The sequence below is a fragment of the Streptopelia decaocto genome (genome assembly GCF_964273445.1).
Source record: "Streptopelia decaocto genome assembly, chromosome: 5".
NCBI classification, from domain to species: domain Eukaryota; kingdom Metazoa; phylum Chordata; class Aves; order Columbiformes; family Columbidae; genus Streptopelia; species Streptopelia decaocto.
In genome coordinates, this window is record NC_138659.1 from 21909250 (window position 1) to 21931206 (window position 21957).

Genomic DNA, 21957 nt, shown 5'->3' on the forward strand with positions numbered 1-21957 from the left:
CAGATTGCTAAAGCCCTAAAAAAAAAAATGTTTGCGTTAGAAGAGCCACCAACCATATAAATATAGGCAACCTGACTGCTATGTTGCTTTCACTTATTTTAGCAGTACAAGCAGATAAGCTGCACAGCAGCAAAACCTGTATACATGCTACCACTTTTTAATGTGGTTTCTTTTGTAAAATACAAAAAGGAGGAAAAAAATACATGAGGAACTAAAATGCTTGACAGCTTCCCCTTACAGAATTTATCAATGTTGAAGATGTATAACATAATTAGGTTATAACCTGCACTACAGCGATTTGCATAATTGGTAGGTAATCTGCCAGAAGGAGCAAAACCCGAGCATTTGACTTCTACTGACAAACAACCCTGAAGTGTCAACACTAATCAATCATTATGCCAAAGAAGTTAGAAAAACACTTGCAGTTTTAACACAATGGTGAACCAAAATATTATAGTCGAAAACAAAAACCATGCTGTTATTGCTCTTGAAGAATAAAGCTTTTATTTCAGGCCGAAATAAAACTCAATCACAGATATGAAAGATGAAAGGGCTTATGAAACTTGCCAGTTTCCACAGAAAGTTTCCATTTTTCCCCCCTCCAGTGTACTCCAAGATGTTTTGCGTCTAGAATACTTGTCATAGACTTTGAAGTCTGTTCCATAGTCTCATTGCGTTCACTGATACGAAGTTTTTAGTTAGATTTCTCATCAAGAAATTTCAGGTCAGTTATGTTTTGTCTTAAAAGTGATCTGAGTTGCTCCCACTAAAATCAGCATTATAGCATTCCTGTGTTTAGCGTGTTGTTGCACATAGAAAACTAGATTCCAAATTGCCAAGAAAGTAAACATTTTCCCAGGCAACGGAGAAACAATAATTAGAATTTCAATGTTTTTGTGGAACCAGCATTTTCTTAAAACTTTTTTTTTAAGGGAATACAATTAAAATATTTTCATTAAATCCACATACTTAGTTTTGGTAAAGTTAGAAGACTTTGTTTCAACCCCATTGTTTTGTTTTTAGTTACAGTCTAGCACAAGAAAGTTTAAGTGTTTTGACTTTTGTATTAAATTACAATATAAAATACAATAAATATGAAAACAATTGTACAGTATGACTGTATTAAAAAACCTTATTTCAATGCATGGTGGAAACATGAATTCAAAACACTGGAATTTCCTGAAAAATAGAGAGTTTAAATTTCAAAGAACAATCGATTAATTCTACTCTAGAGAATTGTGACCATCTGCTTGATGGAGTATTAACACAGTTGCTCTCCATTTTCCAAATCTGGGAAAGACGGCCTTAAAGCAGGAGATCATACAGAATTACTTCCACATTTACATCTGCTGGATTAATTCCTAAGAATGAAGAATTAGAAAATGATGGTTAAGAAAACGATGGTCTGGTTAACTCCAGGGCCTTATCCAACAGACCAACACTTGTGACTATGTATATCAAATAAGATCCATGAAATGATCATATCAGTGGCAGAAATAAAAAAAAAATACACACTGAGAAACTTGCAGAAAAGAGTCCTAACTCATTGCCTTGAAACAACAGGGTGTGGGGGCCACATTTCTTTGTATTTCCTCTCTCCCGGAGCTCTGACAGAGGTAGGTTCCCCAAAGTCTGTGCCATGAGTCTCAAAACCACCAGAATGCTCTTGAAAAAGGGGGGGGAAAACCCCAACGTTTATTTTCAATTTAATACCTGTTTAGTGTGCTTTAAAATCCCATTTCATAAAATTCAAGCACAATTCATGTCTTAGCTGTTGTGACAGCAGGTGGTTTTGAAGTCTATACTTCTTTTTACCTTAACCAATTTAACTAGTCCTGAAGCTCAGGCCCTCCACGGTAAAAGTTGCAGTGTGCTACCTGCAATCCCTCTAGAAAGCACACTTTTAAAATATACATTTGTACTGCCGTATTTACAAAGTTACAGAGCTTTGACTCGGGGAGAGAAAGCATCCTCCTTATCTGCTTGAGGAAATGGGTGGTTTGGGCCCTATGAAGCAGATTTTGAGAAAGTGCTCGGTGCAATAAGCAGAGAGTCTGCAATTCCCCATTAGCTCCCAGAGCTTATTGAGGCTTTGTCCTGCTCCTTGCGACCCTGACTTCACAGGCTTGAAGGAAAACTTGGCAATGATGCTTCTTTTATGCATGCTAAAAATTGACTGACCACAATGGTGGAATGTAAATTTGCATCCAGCTTTGAGAGACTAGCATGAAACTCTGCAAGACACATTAGAAAATATATTGGCAAAATAATGGTTGATCATAATGGGAAAAATCTCAGCACCTTTCTCTTCCACAAAAACAAACAAACAAACAACTTGGCCTCTACCACACTGTACTAATCCTGGTTGCTGTGAAGCAATCCATCATGCTAATGGACTGGTTTGTAATATAGTTGTGTGTTAAGCTTAAAGCATTTTTTTATGGCAACCTAGAAAATTATTGGTTTTTTTCTTCTACTTAGTAAAATACCAAATTGTACAAAGTTTCATGGGCACTGTTAGTCTTGCAACAAAAAAGCGTAAATATACTGTCTTGGCACCACAATATTGTTTTAGTACAATAGCGAGCCTTATCTTTCTCTAGCACTGCTGTGGACTTTTATCAAACTTTTAAATACTCTCTGGAATATCAAATGTACAAAGTTCAGTTCAAAAAGGGTTTTTTAAATTACAGAACTGGATACTGGATTTGTGAAGCCCATTTTCCTCCCCCTCCCTGCTGTTCTCCATGAGTCAGAGCAAGGGAGAATTCCCACGTCCTGTGAACAGTGCCCATTCTGTTATATCTCCTATTCAGGCCACAGAAAATAAACACAAATGGATCCACTTTTCACAAGAGGTCAACTGCAGTAACTGTATCTTTATTAAAGAAGGTTACACAGGTTGAAAAGGTCCACAGTCTCTGTGATATGCACGCTAAGAACTTCTCTGCGGGTAAATGGCATTACTTGCAGAAACCATACAAGATTTGATTTCAGCACAGCTCGCTAAATCAAAGCTGTAGGCTGAGTGTGCCCCGCATGCAGATTGCGAGCCAGAGCCTTGATAAATAAAGCAGATGGCTCTTAGACAGAACCAATAAGGAATTAACTTCTGAATCTATGCAATAACGCTTGTTCACATTTCACAGACTACAACACAGCCACCGAAAGGCTAAGTGTTCTGTCTAAGACACACAGAAGACTGTGGCAAAATTGAAAACAAAACAAAATCATGCTTCCTCCCCCAAAGGATTTATTTTTATCCTATTCATTACCACAGTATAATTGCTTATGTTGCCTTAAAAATTACTTTCCTGCTTCTACAATGCCATGATTTATTACTCCTGCTACAAATCACCTGTGAACCATGACAAACTGTGAGGACAAGAGGAGAGGAGGCATGAGTAGAAGTCAAATTGTCAGCTTCTGTGAAAACTCATTATAAGCATTCAGTTTACACAACTGCTAGGTGGCTAATTAGACAGTGTAATGCAGCAATACCCTGTTTCCCTGAAAATAAGCCCTACAATGATTTTTCAGGATTTTTGAGGATGCTCAAAATATAAGCCCTACTCAAAAAATAAGGCCTAGTTACAGTTCATAAAACAGTCAATTTAAATAGTGTCCAGGCAGCTCTACATGTAAAAAAGTAATAAGTTTTGGAGCAAAAATTAATATAAGACCCTATTGGGGAAACAGGGTACTAGCCTAATGAATTCTGCCTCTGACCCTGGCTGCTCACTCTCACTACTTCAGGGCAAAAATATCTTAGTTACATCGTCATACCTTTTTCTTGAATTGACGTTACAAACCAGAGCAGATTAAAAATATTCCATCAAAAAGGCTGTTTGGTTGTTTTCAAAACTGAAATTCCCTTGTACTCTTACAGATTTCTCTTACGCCAGTTTTAAACATGTAGAATCATACTGTGATACAGGTTTGAAAAAAGCTGAAAATACATTTTTATATCTAGAACATTCTGCAGCTGCTCAGGGCAACCAAAACTGCAAAAGCAACATGGTACACAGACTCAATCCCACTATACCTTACGTCAATATTGCCATCACATGCTATGTTGTGAAAATGCCATCAAAATTATCAGCAACTCAGCTAAGTACATAAAGGCTATTAGAAAATGTACCCTTCAAACTAGCACTTGGAAAGTATTACAGAGACCACATAGTCAGATGCTAAACAGTTTATCCTCCCTGTCACTATAATGGCAGAGTCTCCTGAACTGCGATACCTTTTAGATTTCTGTATCAGGGGGATAATGATTCCCAGCTGCTATGAGTGGGAACAACCTGACTGATGTCAATAAAGCAATACTGATGGACAATAGGTAGGAATCTAGGGCTTAAATCCAACATATGTAAAACTGATAAATTGTGCCTCTTCCCCAAACCATGTACATTTTTTATTGAGATAAAAAGTTGTTTTTGACAAGGACTTTACTTTGAAATGTATTTCAGCATTCCCTTCTTCCCAAGAGTTCTTGTGTTCACACTGGGACCATGAGGTACTTCTGTGTGGGTATACAAATGTGTACACTTGCTTAAAGTAACCTAAGGGAAAAGATTTATCAAAATCTTTGACAAAAAGGATTCACTTGCTAGTAAAAAAAACACAAGGCATACACTGCAATAAATCATGAAACAAAGAAGTCTGAGGGCTTATTCTTCCACTTAGAATTACCCATGAAGTACTTAAAACTTAAGAAAAAAAAGAGTAAAATATAACAAATGAGGATAGTCATGCAAGTTTAGATTTGTTCCCACTTTTATACTTGCACCAAAATGACATTCTATAGGAATTTCTTATTCTTAAATAAGATACTGCACATTATGAACACTTCTTTATGATCTTTAACATAAATATGTGTAGTATCTTTTTTTTTCTGCATACGTCTTTAATTGCTTTCTTATCTGATCAACAGGGTGTGGTGCAACCAACATCCTCACCAACTGCAACCACCTTCACCCATGAAAACACATCTCTGAACTGTGCTTCTGATAATAACAAGCCCATGAGACATCTTAATCTGTACGGAGAGAATACTATAGAAAGTGTGAAAAAGATGTGTTACTAGAAAAATTAGTTACTTGCTTTTACTTATCAAAACTTTAGTGCAACTTACACGCATTCACAAAGGACTTCTGCCAAAATAAACGTTGAGACAAACATTTTGTGGAGCTGTAACAAATGATGGTGAATTATTCAACATTTGACAATATAAGCATAGATTTAAAGTAACTTTCAGTAAAATAAAAGCAGAATGTGTCATTTAGGAAAGGATGTACAAGAAATTTGTGTCCAGTGCACAAAAAACTGTATTTGGTTTACTGAACCCTCACTCTTAAGAACTGACAGAAAATGGAGGAAGAAAATACGATGATTGAAGTGGTCTATGCACAAAGATAAAAAGGACAAGAATATTGTTAAGGTTTATTAGGTTCTTCTCTCACTTGGAATTCAGCAAAACATAACTTTTTCTAAGAACACAGTGACACCGTTTCAATTACTGGGATAAACAATTTCTGCTACTTTATGGGAGTCTCTTCAAAGCATACGTGAAGAGCATTTATCTATCTTTAGCCTCATCATATGTTAACACATTAAGGAATCTCTGATGCAAGTACAAATATTTTATGTAAGCATAAGCTGCATTGCTTACACTAAAAAGATAAGCAAAGAATTTAACTCTCAGTGAAATGGCACTGAGTCCCAGTGGGATCTCAATCCAGAACAACCGCCACATTACTACTCTTGCCAGCTTCAAGCAAAAGCTGGCTGCAGGCCTTCATTCTTCCCAGCATTTTAGATGGAGGGACAAGTAATCATGTGCATGTGTGTATGAAAAGCTTGCTGAGATGCTGGACTAGCCACAATGCCAAAATCAAGGTCATTAAAGACACTGCATATGGAAAGGGTCATTTTGCTAGGAACAGACCAAGTACCAGTGAGCACATATAATGACTATCCATGATGTCAAAGCAGTTTGCCACATTGCTTTCATCTGCCAGCTGACAAATGCCTCTACAAGAATGTTGCAGCTGTCAAGGGAATATTTGACTCAATGTATGTATCTTGGAATGGGTTCTGTAGGCAGTCTGGCCCCTGTCCTGAGGTATTGGAGAGGATAATTCCACAAAATCACAATGTATGAGACCACAAAACTTCAAACCATAGCCTCGATATTACAAGAATCCTAGTTGATTTCAGCTGTTACAACAGAAAGAACCAGTTATTATACACAAATGTCTCACTGACCAACACTTAGAATTTTCTCTCTTTTCCCTCAGCACCGTTTATCTCATAACTCTTTAAAGGAAAACTTGTATGCAGGCTGTTGAACAAAGACACATGTCTAGAATTCTCTGCCTCTCGGCACTGCAGTACTGAAAGAGACTTCTTTACTCCGTCGCCAACCTTAAGACAGATGCACATCCAGCAATGGAGACACCTGGTTCCTGTGAAAGAGCTCCAATCAAACTGGAGCAGATTAACAAATCACAGAACAAACCAAAAAGCTACGTTATCAGGCATAACAGCATTGAAAGAAACTACTTCTTGATACTGTAAGGTTGCTTCCGTTTGTAGGAATCAGTTTAACACTAAGGTGTTTCCCACTCTGAATAGCTACCAGCTTGGTCTATCAGAAGACATCCAGCATGTTTAAATAGGAATTTTTAGTGCAGGTAGTGCCTTTAGCCCATACTGTAAGGTACACACTACAATTCTGAAAACAGTAAAGGAAATAGTAATTATCCTCCCCCATTTACTTATTCCTAATTCTCAATGTAAAGAAGCTGCAGTGACCGACAGTGGAAACTGCTGCAGTTCCTCGGGAGCTTTCCCATAACAAACACCTTGTGATCACTTGGGCTGACTACCAAAACCAGGTGCAGAATTCTGATCCCTGAGCTATCATAAGAGATGGCACAATTCCCTCTGGAAGCAAGGCTGGGCCTAAATGCATGCAAATTCCAGTGCATGCTGACCTGGACAGTGGCACAGACCCAGAACCTCTGGTGTCTCACTCTGTTAGCTGGGTGAGAAGATATTTCAGGCCAGAAGCCCTGCAAGTTGTGCTACTGCAGCCTCATCCATGTCTCAGCTGCTAAGTGCTGGTAGAAACTATCTTTGTAGATGTGAGCTAAAAAAAAAAAATCTCTCAAAGCTCTGAATGTAGATGCAGTTGGGATTTTTCTTGCATCAACTTGTGACCAATCTAAAACTTAACATAATCTTTAAAAAATCTGCTTTCAAGAGTTTTACAGTCTTAGGTCCTAACAGTTCATTTACCCTCCTCTTAGGGTAATCAGTAATAACAGTTAAAAATACTATTAATAATTCACATTATTTTAAAATGTTGCTTGCCCCAGGTAAGTGGGATTTTGCAGAATAAATATTAACCTGGATTTTCATTGAAGTTGAAAGAACGAGCTGAAGTTGAAAGAATGAGAATTTTTGCACTCAAATGAACTGTGAATACAGAGAAGTGAATAAAAAAAAATCTTGTTAACTTCAGCCAGACCAGAGACTTGGGTCAATACTAGGATCTTGTAACCATCTCATAAGTCTCTTACAGACAGATGTGCATTATCAGTCCCATAACACAAACCTTTTTTTTTTCCCTACAGAGAACAGTGTTTATTGTCCCTGTACTTTCAGATACTCTTCAGTGTGGACACAGCTAATTGCTAAAACCACTAGGAAGTTGAATAATTTCAGTATTTCCTTTGTGAATTGACTGCTGAAGCATACTACTTATTTAAATGGTCAGTCCTTAAATGTGAAGCTTTTAATTTCTGCTGGGTTTTTTTCCAGAATAAACATCTCCTAAAAAAAAAGGATTGCAAACAGAAGTCAGCATCTACCTCAACCAATGTCAAGTTCAGAGAAGACAAAGAACTCACCTGTTTAGCATAGAACTTATAATTTTTTTCCCTCCATAAATGAAGATTTCCCCTCCCCTCCCCCCTCCTTGAGTAAGGATTTTGACTAAATCCTATATTCAGTTCATTCCAAGGCTAACATGTTGCTCACAGAACACATAGAAAGTCAAATGCATGCAGTAAAGATATGCAGCAAGTGTTTAATCTTCAGTGGAAAGTCTAGTGGTTAACCATGCAAACAAATTATTTAACATTTTCCTCGGATATCATTGCATTTCTGTGTCCAGAGTGGTTAACATTTGCATGTCATTTCAGTAACACACAGTTAGGACATCCAGAGTCTGTATCTCCTAAAGCAAAACCGGGGAGGTTAATGTTCTAAGGCACTTGATTCAACCAGACTAATAATTTTTCTTTCCCCTGCAGATGATCTAACGCAAGTAATTTAGACAACCAGAGCTGGAAAACTTACGCTCAGCTAAATAAATAATGAGTCTATAGAATGCTTATATTCAGAAAAAGACTGAAGGTAGCAACAGGCAAACTGACAAAACTGTTGAAGAAATGCAATTGCAGGAAAAATAAATACAGTGGTTCACATTGCCCAAGAACTGCATGACAGGATGGTTTCTTGTAACACTATTCCTAATAATACTTCGCGGTGCACCGAAAATCAAACTGACAGTTACCAGAGCTTGAGAGAATAGCTCCCTTCTCTGAATTTTTTTTTGAAAGTTAGTACCAAAGATTCTGCAGTTGAGTGTTTGTTCCTCATCTAGCCATTCCATTTTGTTGACCTTATCTAAAACACAAATGGATCTAGAAAGTACCACAGTATATTGTGGTACTTTAAAATTTAAAATTCAAAAATTAGAAAATGGCATCACACAATTAAAAATAATCTAAAGGAAGTAAAACTTAGCATGATGTATACTTAGAACAGAGGAGGTTACTACAAAGATGTTCTATAATGGCATATACATTTCAACGTAATTTGTAGATTTCCTCAAGAAAGTATGCACACATCTCCCAGGAAGAATTTGGCAACATATTCTTTGCAAGCAACACAAAGCTCTCTTATTTAACTTACCAAAATGCTAATGCTGCAGTTTCCAAAGAGATTCACATAACTCACACACACAAATCCCACTGAAATATGAGCATCCAGTTCAAATTAAGTTTTTGAACATCTCTGCCTATGAATTCCCCAAATCCCATAATGCACTATAAATCTTCCTGCCAATATAGGTTTTCATGATTATATCACCTTTCTCATAGAGCTCCTCCATCGCTCCCCAGGTTTCAGCACGGACCTCTCGATTGCTTTTACCAGGAACATGTGCGTCAGGCCAGTGTATTAAATAAAGATCTACAAAAGAAGCAGAACCAGACTACTCATTAAAGTGTCCCCAAAATATATCTATGTATCAAATCACGTGAAACAGCATTTTCCCTCCATAATGGCCCCTAACATATTATCACTGAAACAGCTACAATTACTACCCTGTGACCTTTACAGTACACATCCATTTAGTTTTAATAAGTAAAGTCTACAACATTTCATTGACAACTAAAGGTAGCAGAAGTTGCATATGTGCCACAGGTTTAGGTCACTGTAACCAGAATTTCATGGGGACATATGCACCTAATAAACTCTCAACATATACCAAGCTCCACCAAAATCAAGGTCACTGGAATTAAGGCTGGACTACTGCTCAAGTGCTACAAGTCTTAAGAGTTTATGGAAGATAAATATGTCTAGTGGTTCTATAGATATTTTTTACAACTTCTGCAGTGGGTCTGGGTTTTTTACCTTTCTAAAGAATACTTCCATTTATGAATTTCTGTTGGAAATTACACCACATTATTTCATGTAGGTTTTTTTTCTAAAATGTTGTGGCAGCATCTGTGATTTTTAAAAGATTATTATTTTAAGGGAACAAAATGATGCTTCACTAAGTTTTATGGAATGTTTGTACAACTTCAAACACAATTAACATTTACTGCTGATGAAATTACGCAAGGAGCTATTGAAACTGGCTATCTCAGGACAGCATTTTTGGTGTTGTCTCCATGCAAGAGAAGACTACCCTTCTACTGAAAAAGGAAGCATTTCCAACAGAAGTTAAAAATGAGAAATTTACATGTATTGGACTCAGAGTTCCAAATCAGATTACCTAACTTTCAAAAATTATAGGATCTATAACTCCTTTATAAGTTTGTAGACACTGCTAGATATTCTGAAGGAGAAACTTAGGAGATACTTCGAAAACCACTACATTTCTACTTAAATTCTAACTGCAGATTAAACAGGTAACTGCAGGCATCCCAGTCAAAGAGGTGTGGGTCTTTGCCGCATACCTTAGTCAGACACAAAACAGGAAAAGGAAATAAATGCATGACTGAGATGTGCATCATTGTCTCTGTGCTTTATAATGCTCCTTTTTTGGCAGTGCAAGTATAGAGTTAAGAAACAAAAAATTTGCAATAAGCAGCGTTTTTTGTTCTTTGAATGCATCACACCATTCATTTACAGCTCCTCTTTGTGAAAACACAGATCTTTGCCAGAATTTTGTAATTTATCTTTATTTACATTTAAGAACTGCACTAATGATTACTATAGCACAGTGCTGGTATATTAGCTTTCCAACTCCATAAATACAAATTCAACCTCAATTTAAGAGGAAAAGGTAATGTGAAATTTACTAGAATACACCAGTTCCCATTTGCACGCAGCACTGCAACACTGTTAAAGAGAGTATTTTGCTTAGACTAAGAATCTAATTAGAACGGTACAGAATTTTGTACAGTAAGATATGTAACACATGTACTGAAGAAAAAAATTATTTTGGGTGTATCACAAAAATCATCATCTAAATTTGCACTTTCTGATACCAATAACCCATTAGACTTTTAAACATAATTGCTCAGACAAGCAAATATCACTCATATATAATGATTTGCAGCATTTGGATTTATGTCACATTTAAAGAGAAAGTTGCTCATTCTTTGGCCTTATATACATAAAATCCGCTCCCAATTTTGAAATAAGTATTTAAAAAAAGCAGTCTTGTCACTGATCTCTGAATAATATTTATCTAATTGCTCTGAAAAAAAGTTATATTTATTAAGAATAAACACCAATACATAGTATTGGAATAAATACCAGTTCCTGTGACACTTAAGTGAGAAGAGCTGTTTAACTATGCAGAAACAGGTCCTATGGCGTCAACAAAAAATAATCAGTAACTTCAGCAGAATTTTACCAAAAGCTACTTTACCAAAAGCCTAAATATTCAGTCAGATATCACAGTTTGCAAATGTTCACAGGAATAGCTACACCATGGATTTCCACACACAAAGACGCTTTGTACTCAGCCCAAGAAATCGAAGCACTCTTAGAAGAATGACTTCTAACAGATTTGATGACTGAAAGATCTCTGGCCTTGGATATTTACAAAAGCAGAACATCACCCTTCCCTGTATTAGTGTCTGAGACTTCTTCAGTGCAAACATGATTGCCTGTTGGTCCTTTATTTTAGAAAGGTGATATTATCAGGTATGTGATGTCCATATCATCCTATTATGTTTATTTTCATGACAGATTTTTGATGAAATAAAAATTACTTCAGAGTCAGAAATATATGCATTTAGGGCTAGAAAGCATCTAGTGGATCACAAAGTGCAGTCCTCCTGACTGCAAGAAGTGCTCGTGGAAGCTGTGGGGCAAAGGTACCATATATCAGAGGCAAGCAGCAGAATGGTTTTTCTGCCAGTCATGCACAAACCACCCCGTCACAGCGAGAAGCAGAGGGAATCCAGTGTACCCTGCAATGAGCAGAGGGACTGAAGGCATGGACTCTCAGTGCAGGTGAAACAAGAGACCCTTTATTTTGGCAAGGCACTTACATTTATAGTTAGTATCCGTTGTACACGCGTTTAACTTTCTGGTTTAATTGGCTTATGGCAGCTGTCCACATGCTCAAAGTTATCTTACGATTCGTCTACTTAATCTTTCACACGCTCTGGTAGTTTGGCTAACACATTCTAAATATCTTTTCTTGTACAAAAACATTCTGGTTTCTCATTCTATTTTGGTCAAGGTCATTCCAGTAACTCAAGATGACTGTAAGATACTACACAATGAGCAATGGAGATGCCACTCTATTTAGATAAAATAAGCACAGCTCATTTTAAGTTAGAGCCTGCTCAGTTCTACTACATCTGTTAGAAAACTTGTTGCCACAATACTTGTAGGCCAATAAAGATAACAAGCACCTCACAAACCAAGGTCTATGATTTCCTCTTTGTGAACACATTCACACTTACGCCCATACAATCTCTTGCTTGAAATATTTCCCCTCCTGTGGGTTACAAGAACACACACACTCATTTTCATTTTGGAGGCAAGAAATTAGTTTTAAATTATTTATCAAAATAGCTTAAGGTTCTAGCAATCAAGTGACATGCAATTTTACCACTGGAGGATTTACAAACAGAGCACATTTGTATCTGTTGAGAAGAATGGGGTTGTGCCTTGTAGCATGGGATAGATTAATCACTACTTTGATATGTCTTACAACCATATTTTTGTTTTAAATAATCTTAGAACAAAAAAACCCCAAGGACTCACAGTATCAGGATGCATTTGACAAAGAAGGAAAGAAAATCCCAAACATTCACAATCGAACTTTGTATTTACCAGCTTTTTAAAGCAACCTTTACAGACCATCAAGCTGCAGTGGTACAGCAGTGAGGCCTGAAGTTCAAACGTCAAAATGCAGTGCTACAGGAAAACTAACATTAACACATGAACTGTGTTCCCACAGACATTTAAAATAGAGTGGCTTATTACTTCTCAGTGGTTGCAGCACCTACAATCACCACAGTTGTCTTAGCTTTAAAGTACAAGGACATTTTACACATTTAAAAGCCAACAGCATGTTGTCATGGGAATAAAAGTTAGCAATTCTATTCAAATTCCTAATACAATATTAAAAAAAAAAAAAAGTCAAAATTCACTAAAGCAAATATAGCTTTGAAGAACAAGCCCTGGTCCATATCGAACCTAAAAGCAAAAGTATATTTTTCAATTATTTGCATAGTTATCTTAATGAAGGATTGTATTTTCCCTGCTTTTCTCAACTGCCACTACACTTAGTAGGTACATGATGTATTTTTCTCTCCCGCTTAATCTCTTTTTTAAAACGTTTTTTTACTCTGTTGGAATGAGGATCAGTGTGAAGCAACCTCCAAAGTGTTCTGAATTAACACGCAATCTGAACTGGGTGTATTATCATAATTCATGTGATTCATTTGTGACACTGAATATGCTGATAGAACATTTGTCCAGCTCCAGGTGGGAATTTGTGATAGGTTAGATTTCCCTGAATGTGACAAACTTAAAGCAGTCAAAAGGAAAATAAAATTGTTCATGAATTCAGTAACCCACAAATCACATTTGAGAAGAAGTTACTTTGGAGGTTTGATCCAAATCCAAAGGAATGTATTCTGCTATTGCCAAACCTGCAAGATTTGCTGCCATTTCATATTGGTTTTATGTGACTGCTGGTTCAGGACCACATTTAGAAAATGCAAGCAGCAGAATATCTGTTACAACCACTGCCCACAAATAATACAAATTTCCAGCTTCTCATGGATATATAATCTACTGAATAAAAATTCTGGAACACTGCTATCTTAATACCAGTTGCCCAAAAAGTGTTTATCAAAAAGGCTTCATAATAGTATTTTACATGGAACATTTTTTTCTCTCAAAAAGCTGCAACTGCTTTCAACAGTTTGTTTCAACAGCTGCCATCTATATACTGCTAATGCACAGATTTATCAATTCCTGTTAGATTACTTCCCAAGTCTCCTATTCAGTCTGCATGGACAGACTGTATAGCCCATAAGGATCCTCAAGAAAATTAACAGGACCCTCCTTAGAACAAAGAGCTCAGCTGCACATTTAGCTTCCAGGGCTCCTACAGTTTTTTCTTTTTGCAGTCTTCTGAATGACTAAGTTCCTTCCAACATAAAGGTCTAACTTCACAGAGAGATTATTTAGGATTTTTCAGTTTTTCTATATGAACCACGTATCTTTATGGAAATGCTGTGAACCCACATATTTGTTTAATATCATATAATGAAACCAGGAAATTCTGATTCAGGTACATTTCATGTAACTTTATTTGACATTCCTATTTCACAGAAAAACTGCCAGCTTTAACACATGCTTGTAACTGAAGAATTTACTTTCCTAAATAAGCTTGGACACAAATTGGCCTGTTATTACCAGATCTTTTCTCCTCATGGGTTTCATGTTGTCTCTATGGTATAGGCTGGCCAGCAGAAAAGGGACACAAAATGCAGATATGAAGGAAAACAGAGCTAGGATATCTAAGCTTAGTTCTACAAGCTTATAACCTTATTCCCAAACTTCTGCATTGCAGTTACTTTTGCTAGACTTATGATAAGCTTCAATTTCCAACAAGAAGTTCTTACTCTATGCATTTTTGAAACATTTGAAAAGTTCATATTTTAAGATATTGCCACTTTTTACTTGAAAATCCTTCCAATAGAACCTTCCAGCTGAGTATTTTCAGACAGGAGGTCCAAGACTCCCTAAAGCATGATGCTTTATTTGAGCCCCATGAAACAGACCACGTATTGTACCTCTTCTACAGGCCTACTTCACCAGCATATATAGCACTAAATATAGAACTCAGCTTTAACTCTTTCACATGAGTGCAGATCCTACTGTGTTTAACAAAAATGGTCTGTGGAGCTAATTCAACAGAGACTAAGCTCAAGCAGCCAAAACCATTACTCCACTTGCCATCCCATCCTTCTTGCAGCACTCATCATCCTCACAGACAGGTCAGTGAATTGCATGTGAAGTATCTCCTAAGCCATCACAACTTACAGATCATCAAGCTAAAGCAAGCGGAAGCCAGCACTGATTTAGGTCACTATGTCAGACCAAGTGATGGTTCAGGAAGAGCTGTATACATTTTTTGGACATCTCCACATCAGTGGAAAAAAGGTGAGGAAGGAGGGAAGATGGGTAAGTGTATTAAAAAAAAAAAATAAAAGGGAAAAATCTAGTCTGGAAGCAAATTGCACAGACAGTTGTAATAGTCCTTCATTTGTCTTACTAATATGAGCAAAAGTAGCCTCAGAGCTGAATATATCTGACAAACTGAAGTTCTTTCTGTTTATGCCAATCCAAGGATTCACCTGCATAGTGACAGTATTTGTGCACTTCTGGCTTGCAGGTATTTTTTCCCTTGTTTCATGTATTTCTGCTTAGCAGCAACATGAAACTGAGTGAATATGTAAATTGTGTGAGCACCTACTTCATCAGTATACTACCTGAGAAAATAAAACCAAAGTACAATACTAAAAGGAATCACTGAAAATGGTTTCCTGGAAGTGAGCCAAGTTTTCCTCTCATCAACATTCAGCACCAGTGTTATAGGAAGCACAAAAAGCAGAGAGGAGAAAACATATTATTTCTTAATTTAGAGAAGAAAGTCAGGGTTTGAAACTTTGCTTATGAAAGTCTACTTGCAGTGACCTCTATTTTCATGGGACAGACAAAGAGATTTTCATTCATTTTGCATTATTCTGTACCTGGGCAGGAAGTTAAGGGACCCATTTCCAGAAAGAATGGAGCCAAAGATGTGTATACAAATATCTCAGTCTTTAACAGATACTGGTTTGGGGTTTTTTTGCCTTCATCTTACAAAGTACCTAAGCAAAAAAGCCAGTGAATACATCACACAGCTGCCATTAATATTACACACCATTAGTTCTGTGAAATCTGTACTTCACAAAATCTGTTCACTGCCTCATTATTTATTGGTAACAGGGGGACAGAGTGAGGAAAGAGAAGCAAATTGAGGTTTGTCAGGACTACCAGAAGTTTATGATCAGAGCAAGTTTGAAAGTGCATAAGTCTAACTCAGTGTTAGTTAAAATTTTGTCTTCTAAAGTTTCGTAGCTACTTCTAACATTTTCCACAAGGTATATTGCATCAGACAGACCAAACCAAAGGCAATTATTCAGAATTTTAAAGAGTTACTAGACCTACAAAATTAAAGGTAGAAAGGACCCCCATTCCTTGAGATTTAAAAGACCAAAGAAGAAATTAGGCATTTTTGTCACCCTGTTACCAATGAATTATTCCAAGGTTTATGAAGCCTTGTTTCATGTGTTTTTAGTAAAATACATACAACTCATGTGATAGTTCCTCAAATCAACTTGACAAGGAACTCTACCTTGATCTGTTTTAAAACATTCACAATGAAGAAAAATTCTGTGCTCTCAGTTATATGCATGTGAAATTCCTAGAGAACAAACAGAACAAGAAATCTGCAAGTGTATAAATAAAGGCAGTATTTGGTTTCTGTGATCTATCTGTTCTACATCTTTTTTTCAGGAATTCATTAATCTTTGCAAATACTCACATGGAATGCACAATAAATGAGCTATATATGAAGATTCATACCAAGATATTCAACCCCAAGTCGTTCACATGACTCCAAGCAGGCTTTTTTGGTGTTTTCATAGCCATAATCACTATGCCATAGTTTGGTAGTTATCCAGAGGTCTTCTCGCTTCACATCACTCTCTTTAATGGCCTTTTGGAGGAGGGATTCACAGCCATATCTTTTTGCTGTGTCAATATGACGAATGCCACATTTTTGTAATGCATGGACCACAGCATCATGGGAATAGCCACCTTGATGGGAAGTACCTAAATAAACAAAATCAGAAGTGAATTGTCAGCCATGAATTGTGAGGGACGTATTTTATTCTTTTTAATTTTTGTTTTCCTTTTTTTGTATGTTGACACAGAAGCTTCTTTTTTCTAGGCTGGGAAAAACCATGAAGTGCCAGAATGCTGACACTGATCAGAAATAACTCCACCAAAATCAAATATCATCAGCATTTAACTGTAAAGAAGTGATTTCAGAAGTTAGGCGGAAGACCATCAAAGAGAAAACACATATTTTATGGAAAATGAGTATATGGCACTTCATTTTCATATAGGAGCACAGCATTTACAGACAAAAATATTACCAATAAGAAATAAAATATAACTTCAAAAGCTATTTACTTTGCAGAAAGCATATTTTGAAACCTTTACTCTGCTGAACTCCTGGTAGCTTCAAGTTATTACTGTATTGTACAACTCCAGACCAGGCCATACCGCAGGTGCAATTCCCATAATGTCAAGCTCAGCAGTAACCAAAACAATGGAATCCTACACAAGAGCTACAGAATGGGCATACAGGGGTTTCAGTAACAAAGTACTGTAACTCGCATTGTGTAGGTATTCACTGGATGTGTATTTTGCATGTCAGGGGGACGGAAGGAGGAGGAGACTCAGCAGGAAAAGCAACCAGCAGGAGGACCGTCAGATAAAGAACTGGTTGAGAGCAAGAAGGATGATGTTTCTACTTACCCTTTCCTGTTAGTTGTTTTTCCTGCCATGAGCCCCTCACCCATTCACCCTCACTCACACACTTCCCACAAACAGTATTTTCTACAGTTTGTTGGAGGAAATGCTCAGTCAGTCCCAGTCAGCTCCCAAAGCCACCTTCTGAAATGGTGCTTAGTACTTCAAGGCCTTAGCGCTATCAACAACAGCAGACAGCTGCGTCACTGACTTCAGGAGGGCCCCATACAGTTATGACAATTGACAGCAACAGGGTCTTCAGCCACTGCTGAGTCTACATAAAGGACTCCAGGTTAAAGAAAAAGAATATAAAGTGAAATTTGTATCTGCTGCTCCTCTTTCCCTCCAAACATAAGGTTTATTTCTACATCAAACACTAGCTGCATGTTATGAATTTAACACGTGTCTATGGCCACCCGGGTTGCCAGAGAAAGGAAGCAAATGAAAACACACACACAGTTACCTCAGGCTCATCCTTAGAACCTCCCAGCCTGAACTGGAGAGAGAACGCCCACGGCAGTCCGTGACTTGCTCACACACGTCCTACCAACACGTGCAAGAACAAGGAGAAATTACAAAAGTCCTACTTGTGTGTAAGGCAAGCCAGGCTCTCCTGAATGCTGATCATTTTTGTTCATTCCTCATTTTGGAAGGAAAGCCAATGATACCTCTGTAATCTAGTTCAGCACTCCAAGTCATCTAAAATAAGATCTCTTATGGTCTGATGTGACACACATACAACTGCGGATCAGTACACTCTACTGATCACAACGGGACAATCCCCACTTCATGTCTGTGACCTACAAAATGTGGAGTCTTGAATTCTTGACTTATCTTTATGGATTTTAAAATGACAGAATTATACTACTATATTCCTACAATTTTGACATGCATATCATAAGTATTTTACCTTTCAAATGTAAAGAAGGTTTTAATGGTTTAAAATACAAAACTTTAGAACTTTTTTCCTCCATAGTCATTAATTATGAATAATAATTGACTTAATTTCTGAGTTATCTAGAAATAAATGTCCCTATAACTTGTTTTACATCAAAGTAAGTAGAGCTAGATCACTTTACACTTTCAAAACAGCTATTTCAAAATTTTAATGCATGCTCTAGAATTTTAGATAAATGCAATCCTAGTACATTGCAACTATGGGTAAAGAATATATATGCAATTAGTACATTATTCAGATCCTAAAGGAATTTTATTAAAGAATTATATAACCACCACAGAAAAATTACTACACTTTTTAATAAAAATCCCTTCACTTTTAATAAGCTGGTATTGGTGCCAAATAAATGATGTTGTAACTATTGTGTCTGTTTCTGGCTGAATGGACATTTCTAAGCACAGAATGAATGGAGTTCATTTAGAGGTCTTGCAAATGGACTCAGACTCTTTTCATGCATAATGGATTTCAGTAAGAACATTTAGGACAACCAAGTTTTTTTTTAATTTAACCCTTTTAACTAAAAGGGAGAGAGTGGGAAAGAAGGAAAATTCAGAATAATTTTGTTATTGTTCCCCATTCAGTTATGGCATGCACACTTGTTTCATGGGAAATAAAGAGATCAAGATCAGTCTGGAGGGAATTATCTCAATTTCAGTGCCTAAAAAAGAACTACAACAGTTCTGATGCACTAGATAGTAATTAAAAAGAAAACTTATTTATTTAATATTGCCACTCTGCAAGCCAACTTAATAATGAACAACAGGTTTCTAAGTTAATTATGCTACTAACATAACAGCTTATAGACTTTAGAAATCACAGTTTTCTTGTGTTTACTCATGTGATTAAATATGTTTACAATTCATAGATGCAGAAGGTTCACAAAAGAAGGTGGAATGACTTATATTTCTAGTTTGTTATGTTTTAAATCCAGACTTAACATTATTTGAACACATTAATATTCTCACATGTTTGGGATTGCTCTTTGTTCAGAGAGATGTAATTCACACTGTACCTGTATATTTAAAAACAAAATCTAATCTCACATTTAAAATTAATATGAACTAGCACCTGTTCTGTCCCCTTACAGTTTCAAAAATATTGCCTTAATATGAATTCTCTGATAAAAAATAGGAATTACTTTTAATAAATGACATCAAATACAAATAAGTTGGGAAAAGCTCTCTATTTTTTAGCTAGTATTTTAACTTGTTTTCCTAGGGAAATAGCACTGTTCTCTCTGACTGAACTAACCCAAATTGGACAGATCTGAAGATGTCTGAGATAATTACATTCCTACAGATTTTGTGAAAAGCAGTGGCTGGGAGAGACAAGGATACTGCACTGGAAACATGGACAGGTCAAGGGACACAAATCTATTGAAAACTAGGCTTAATTAGTTACGTTGTTGTTTTTGTTATGATTACTCATCACTTTCGTGATATCCTAAAGAACACTTCTATCAAAACTGGGATGAGAAACATGCTCTGGCAATCCATAAAACATTCCAAAGATTATTAGGAAGGCAGAATCCTGTTCACAATGTGGTTGCTACAGGAAAGGACAAAAAAAAAAAAAAAATCCAACACCCACACAGCAAACAAAACACAACTAACCAAACACCCCAAAAACCCAAAATCCCCACACCAATCAGCTATGTACCTCCCCCTCCCCCCAACTGACAAAATCAACAACATCCCCCCCTCAATCTTCTCCCAGAAAAATACAAAACAACTAACAAACCAAAACACTACCCCCCCTTATGCACTATCTCAGCTGACCCTCAGCCTCATTAAACTTTCTGTTCTCCTTCACGGAAGCTGCAGAACTACAGAGATCCAAAGCACCAGCAGTTTTTCAAAAGAGAATCAGGACCTACTTTCTCTCCCTGCTTTCTCCCTCCCTTTGTGGAGGAGTGTGCCTTTCTGATCTTTGTGAAATGTGAAAGTATTATTTATCTGAATATATAAAAATATTCTTTGACATGAAGAACTTTGGCTACTTGAAATCTATGGAATCAGTTAGATTAGAAGAGTTCCTGTTTAAGAAGCTGCAGCCAGGATACTTAGAGATCATATCAGAAATTAATGCTCTTCTGACATGAGTACTCAAGTACTAAATTAAAACAGCTGACAAACAAAACACCTACAGAAATGCCCATTCCTTTGCTGATTTTATATCCAAGTAATCGCTCAAGTAAAGAAAGCAAAAGCTCAAACATCCTTTTATTAATGTTTACATACTCATTGTGTATATATGGTATTGTATGCCATAAGAGGCTCAAAATACCGTGTTCTATTAGTTTTACTTCTATTATTTCAACATTACAGCCACATAATGCATCTAATGAATACATTAAAGTTTTTGGTGTCAAAGAGTTTGATTTCACTTATAAGCAAATTTGATGATAAAACATAAAATGTTGCCTAAATGTTCCTAAATAATAATATCACTGTGCTAAAAAAAACCACTGTTAATAGACCTGGCCTATATAAAGTCTAGAGATTACCATGAAATTTCTCTCTTACTTCTGTAAAAACTATCTGAATTATGGATATTACTTCATATGCACGTTTTACTTTAGTATTTTTTTTTTTTCCCTCTAAATATTTTTTTTTTCCTAAATATGATCCATTGCTTAGTGCAAGGGGGTCACTCTGGGACTGTTTTTCTCCTATGTTACTCAGTTAGAATAAGCTCATAGAATTCAATAACATGAGGAAGAGAAGGAGGCAAGCATGATTTTAAACTCTGCAATTCTACTCGGGCAACTCTGCACAGGCACCAAGGAACAGAATGCAGAAATACAGCCTTGCCACAATGCAACAGGGTAAGAGAGACCGATTACATGTTTATTATGTATCCAGGGAAAGGGATGCCAGAATTGCCAGTTTTCTCTCTTCCTGAGAGGAAGGAAGAAATGGCAGTGAGCCATTGTTGACAGAAGCACTCTATTCCCTCCATCCCACAGAGGCTCTGACTGTAAATGATTTTCAAGTAATCTGCTGTAAAATGATCATACATCTCTGATCACTGACCTACCATTTATCTGGTCAGAACTCTAGAAAAGGATGTATAAAAGCAACTACTCAGAATGTGTCCCACAAGCCACTCAGAAAGTCTGTAAGCAGCATCTATCATCAGTGGGATGCGATGGCTCCATTATGGCACCAATTCACTAATGTGTTTCTGCCAGCAAAAACACACTATCACCCAAAAAATGCAAATATTTTTCCTGTAGGAGTAAAGCAATTTCCACTGGAAAGTGCCAGCTATTTAAATTATTCAGCTTTTGTACACAAATATTTTTATCATGCAGAACTTCTCAATTAAATTTATAGGGAAGGAAAGCTCTGGAAAGTGACCTATACATTTGAAAAGCAATTATGAATGTGTAATCCACATAGAAATTTCATAAGCGAAGCAGCAGTACACATTTATTCAAATGCCTTTACAGACAGACTGCCAAATCTTGAAGCCTTTTCTTTCACTCCACACTTTCCCACCACCGTGAGAACTATTTCTCATTAACAACCAAATTGGTTTCAGATGCTCTGCTATAAGATGTTACCTTAGAAACCATTTGGTAAAAGACTGTGGCTTCCTTCCATAGAAATCTCAAGCAGTGAAAAGGC

At 36.7% G+C, this 21957-nt stretch overlaps 1 protein-coding gene across 6 annotated transcripts in view; it reads right to left on the reverse strand.

Annotated features, from left to right (window-relative positions):
* Nucleotides 1-21957, reverse strand: part of LOC309440700 (putative oxidoreductase ZK1290.5) — a 49541-nt gene that overhangs the window by 17536 nt on the left and 10048 nt on the right. For all 6 annotated transcript variants that reach the window (XM_082054672.1, XM_082054670.1, XM_082054671.1 and 3 more), the window contains exons 2-3: nucleotides 16414-16662; nucleotides 9166-9267 (exon numbers count right to left, since the gene is read on the reverse strand). In XM_082054672.1, the coding sequence (XP_081910798.1) occupies nucleotides 9166-9267; nucleotides 16414-16662 (351 nt within the window). The remainder of the gene's footprint in view (nucleotides 1-9165; nucleotides 9268-16413; nucleotides 16663-21957) is intronic.